General features: G+C 38.3%; 1 protein-coding gene across 1 annotated transcript; it reads left to right on the top strand.

The window, feature by feature from the left end:
* The first annotated feature begins 635 nt into the window (after nt 1–635).
* On the top strand, nt 636–1661 carry LOC103934889 (F-box/LRR-repeat protein At4g14103-like). The gene has a single exon (XM_009344649.1). It carries the CDS (start codon nt 636–638, stop codon nt 1659–1661), a length of 1026 nt encoding a protein of 341 aa, XP_009342924.1.
* The last annotated feature ends 3549 nt before the right edge of the window (nt 1662–5210 follow it).

Here is a 5210-nt window from a genome sequence, read left to right as displayed (position 1 = left end):
AAGGATTAGAAATACATTACATGAGCATTATAATACGCATGTGAGAGGATTTTGCAAATGATTCCTTCAAGTAGTCATTTGGTGCATTTTCTAGGGATTAGAAATATCCTCAACCATACTTTTACAAATCCCTTCTTACATATATGTTTGTAACACTCATGTGGTGCATTTTTTTTATTCCTGTCATCTAACCCTTTGTGATCTAGTTCATCTTCATTTTGCCTAAACATGCATTGAAGATGAATTTGCCTTCAAAATCTCTCACCCAAACATAAGGGCGATCCCAAGTCAACAAGGCTCCTCGCTTAGTGACACTTGTAGGAAAAACATCTATTGTACACAATCTTACCCTTATTTTACAAAGAAAATATTTACATGATTCTCTCACCCAAACATAACTTAAAGAAAAACAAAGTGCCAAATCGTATACGTATAGTATCTTTTGTTCATTAGAAGCCCAAACGCAATGAAAGTGATTTTTTTTTTTTTTCACTTGTAATTGACCACAATCAGTTAGGTTTTCGAAGAGGAAAAAGATTCCAAAAAGGTATTTTACTTGAAGGAATGGGAAAGTTTTCCTGCGTTGTAAGTGTAGAAACATGTTCTTTTTTTTCAGGAAGCGTATCTTTCTATAAATGGGTTCGAAATCAAAGTTAAAGTATGCCAATGCATGCAACAAAGATAGAATCAGTGCATTACCAGATGAAATTATCTGCGGCATTCTTTCCAGCCTGTCAACTAAAGAAGCTGCAAGGACCAGTATTATATCACCGAGATGGAGGAATGTGTGGGCTCATGTTCCCACTCTAGACCTTTGTGATAAGCATTATCAAAGAGAATTTAACCCAGTTGGTTTTTCTGAGTTTGTCGATCGTGCACTCTGCATTCATAGCCCGTTCAACAATCATGAATTCCGTCTCTCTAGTGCTTTTGCAGAGTTTGTAGATCGTGCACTCTCCATTCGTGGCTCGTCCAAAATTCACAGACTCCGTCTTTGTTGCTCTGGGGTGAAGAATTATCCTCTTATTGATGCTTGGATAAGGACTGCCATTAGGCTTAATGTTGTTGAACTCGAACTTGTTCTGTATTCTTTTGGCCGCCCTTTTGAGTTGGCTAGAAATCTTTTCACGTGTAAAACGCTGGTCGTTTTGAAGCTTTTGCTGGAATCAAATATTACCTTCACTCCTACATCAGATTGTTTCCCAAGTCTTAAGTTCTTCCATGCTAAAGTCTATGATCCTGATGCTGACTCAATGGAGAAGCTCTTTACTTCTTGCCCTGCACTTGAAGAATTGATCATAGGAGGAGATATTATAGCTAGTAAAGTTTTGAATTTTAATATAGAGGCACCTGAACTAAACAGACTGAAAATATTCTTGGCGGAAGACGACTTTTGGGAAGGATCCGAATCAAATATCTTTTTCAATGTTAATGCTCCAAATCTTGAAAAGTTTGATCTCGAGGCTGATTTTGTAGCAAACTATATTTTGAATGCAAATTCACTCAGCGAAGCCAAGATTGATCTCGAATATGTGCACACGTCTGGGTACATTGACTATGAACTTGGTTGTGTTGATCGTCTGGAAAGGCTTTTTGCAGGACTTCTCAATGTGAAATATCTGTCACTTTCAGCTCCACTTTTCGGGGTAAGTTTTCTGTAACTTAAACTCGTTTCCTTGTCACTCGTTTGATAATCATTTTGTTTTTATGTTTGAGTTTTCATTTTTAACGGCAGAGAAAATATATTAGAGAAATGAGGAATGAAGATAGATGAAGGGAGGCAGGGGGACGGAAGAGGGAGAAATGAAGGAGAATAACCGAAAACAAAACCGAGAAACTAAAAACGACTTAAAAGTGTTTGCAGTTGCCACTCAGTATTACGATTTGATGATATTCTTCTTTACCTGCGAGTGAGAGGTCTTAGGTTCAAATCTCGTGGATAGCGAATTCGATACCAAATTAGGTTGCCTATTTTGTGGCTTAGCCGAACTTCTCCCTCCCCTTAGTATAAAATATATCGTTGCACTAAAAACAAAGTGTTTGCAGTTTTGATTTTTAGTTTAGCTTAAACGTTAGAATGGTCCATGTGTTTTAGTCATTGGGTCAATTTAGTCTTTGTGTTTTCAATTTGACCAATTTGGTCATTGTGTTTAATTGTCACATCCCGGCCCGGGCGGCACCACTTCTCGGGCCCGCTCCACCACCATAGCACGATATTGTCCGCTTTGGGCCCCGACCACGCCCTCACGGTTTTGTTTCTAGGAACTCACACGAGAACTTCCCGATGGGTCACCCATCCTGGGAGTGCTCTCGCGCGCTACTCGCTTAACTTCGGAGTTCCCATGGAACCCGAAGCCAGTGAGCTCCCAAAAGGCCTCGTGCTAGGTAGGGATGGGAATATACATATAAGGATCACCCCTGGGCGATGTGGGATGTCACAATCCACCCCCCTTAGGGGCCCGACGTCCTCGTCGGCACACCACGGCCAGGGTTAGGCTCTGATACCAAATTGTCACATCCCGGCCCGGGCGGCACCACTTCCCGGGCCCGCTCCACCACCATAGCACGATATTGTCCGCTTTAGGCCCCGACCACGCCCTCACGGTTTTGTTTCTGGGAACTCACACGAGAACTTCCCGATGGGTCACCCATCCTGGGAGTGCTCTCGCGCGCTACTCGCTTAACTTCGGAGTTCCCATGGAACCCGAAGCCAGTGAGCTCCCAAAAAGCCTCGTGCTAGGTAGGAATGTGAATATACATATAAGGATCACCCCTGGACGATGTGGGATGTCACATTAATTTCCTTCTAATTTTTGTCAAAAAAGATTAAAAATTATTATAAACTTATTTATACAATTATTTATTTGATTTAAAATATTTAAAAGTGAAACAAAATGAAAAATCAAAAGAAAAAAAATACTCTCCTCCCAACTCTCCGACCTCCTCCCTGGACCCTAACGTTACCCCCTCTTTTTTTTTTTTTTTTTATGTCACAACCTTAATCATTTTTCAGATTAGAAATTTTATCTCTTATATGTGTTATTTGTCATTGATTTACATTTTTCTATAAAGAGAAAGAGTAATTATATCTCTTATAATTTTTCTTATGAATTTTTTAACAAAGATTGAATAAAATGTCTTTAATTAGATAACAGAGACAAACACGATGACTAAATTAGTCATATGACTATAACACATAAACCATTTTGACATTTAAACTTTTTAGTTTTCATTTATGTGTTATCATGTATAAATTCCATTACATTCCTTCTGTAATCCTTCCAACACGATTATGAAGAGAATGGTATTTGAAAACTAATAATTAAGCTCTGTTTTGGAGAAATAATTTGTTTATGTGTCTCACTTAGAAATGGTACAAGAAACTCCTTATATAGGAGTGTTGGAGTCTCATGGCAATAAAGGCATCAGCTCCCAACTAGATGTAATAAAAGCTAGGCTATACAACGAGTGCCTATACAATAGACCCTTGATTTTGTAATCACAAAGTATGATTTTGCTTGATCTTGTTTGCATGACTTTGTATCCACAATTGAAAACTTTGCTTAATTGTTATCTCCATCATTCTTATCTTCATCAGATTCTTCATTCCTCATAGATCTTCCACATATTTTTCCCTATCTATACTGAAAAATAAAAATTAGATGAAAATGATTATCGAACGGGTTCTTCGTACCTAGTCTTTCTATGATGCTGAAATTTATCGGTGGAATTAGTTATATATAATATATATGCACTGGTGAGGAAGTATTTGAGTTTTCAAGAATCTTGGAGTGACATTTAATACTTTATGATTCTGGAGGATCCTGAATGTCACACTGAAGATGGTTTTCATCTGCCTGAACTGAATCGTTTGAACCATTTGGAGCTACTTCTTTTTACTTGCTGCAATTGGAAATCACTCATAGATTTGCTCAAGATATCGCCCCATCTGGAACATCTTCATGTTTATAATGTAAGTATTTGTGGATCTACTTTTCACTCTAAAATCTAAATGCATATGGTAAATAGGGGAGTAGATTTCAGAGACCTTAATTTCACTCTTTTATTTTTGAACTATCTTCAGAACAAGGAATGTACGTTGGAAAATTATCGTGATCTCTTGGTATGTGAATGGGTTCCACCTGAGTTTGTGCCCATTTGTTTGTTGTCGCACCTCAAGACTATTTGCCTTCGAGGAATCCACGGCCGGCCTGATGAGACAGAAGTGACAAAGTACTTGTTGAAGCATGGCGAAGTCCTGAATAAGGTCACGATTTATACGTGCGACTTCCGCGTAAAAGACAAGGTGAAACTATGCCAGGAAATTTCAATGTTTTCAAAGGGTTCGACGACTTGTCAAATTGAATTCCTGGAGAAATGATATCTAGGTTCTATATGGATTCCCTTTTTAAGTGTGTCCGTTTGACTTTGTTTTGCTGCAAAACATGAATTTATCCGGACTTATTTTTAATTTTCTTCTCTGTTTAGCTTCTTTAACATTTGGAGGACTAATATACTGGGGAGATATTTGGCTTTAACTTTGAACAACATATCTGCAACATGCATGCATTCACCATATCAAACATATGGTGGAAAGTATTTGCTTCTTAATTATACATAGTCTACTGATATTGGGTATATGAAATCTAATTAAGGAGAAGCATATATCCATGGGAGTAGACACATTGCCCTGAATCTCTAATAAAGAAATCCAAGATGCACCAATATAGTTAGTAAAATACAAAATATGTATAATACGGGAAAAATATGCACATGTATTATTTTGCATAGAATCTCTAAAAATCGAATAAAATTCCATTAAAATCTATGAATTTATAAAGGAGAGGAGTCATGGTGTTGAACAATTGGCACCTCCTCTATGTGCATCTGCCAGCTCCGGCCCGCGTTAACCCAAACTTGCCTTCTCTTTAATGGCACTTTCGATTTGGGCATGTGTTGAGCTTAGATGAGATGTGGGTCTTGTAGATCATGGAGAGAATGAGTGAATGAACCGACAATATTGGATAAACTTAGGGAGTTCAATTCGCCTCATATGACTGCTTGCAAGGCCGATTGTTGATATGAGATTGTAGAAGGGAGAGAGGCGAGGTGACTGCAAGTTGTTTTGGCCGGAATCCGGAGTTGTTGGCGTGTAGTGTTGAGTGCTCTATGCAATTAATCAATGTCACAAATGTTAGGTATGGTTGAGT

This window comes from the organism of the source record quoted next, unplaced genomic scaffold (genome assembly GCF_019419815.1).
Source record: "Pyrus x bretschneideri cultivar Hongxiangsu unplaced genomic scaffold, Pyrus_bretschneideri_v1 Contig25, whole genome shotgun sequence".
NCBI classification, from domain to species: domain Eukaryota; kingdom Viridiplantae; phylum Streptophyta; class Magnoliopsida; order Rosales; family Rosaceae; genus Pyrus; species Pyrus x bretschneideri.
The sequence above is the reverse complement of the archived record's forward strand: the minus strand, read 5'-3'. Positions and strand labels throughout refer to the sequence as shown.

Bases quoted from the DNA above. Each gene is read 5' to 3' on its own strand.
- LOC103934889 (XM_009344649.1), top strand. From the start codon at position 636: ATGGGTTCGAAATCAAAGTTAAAGTATGCCAATGCATGCAACAAAGAT.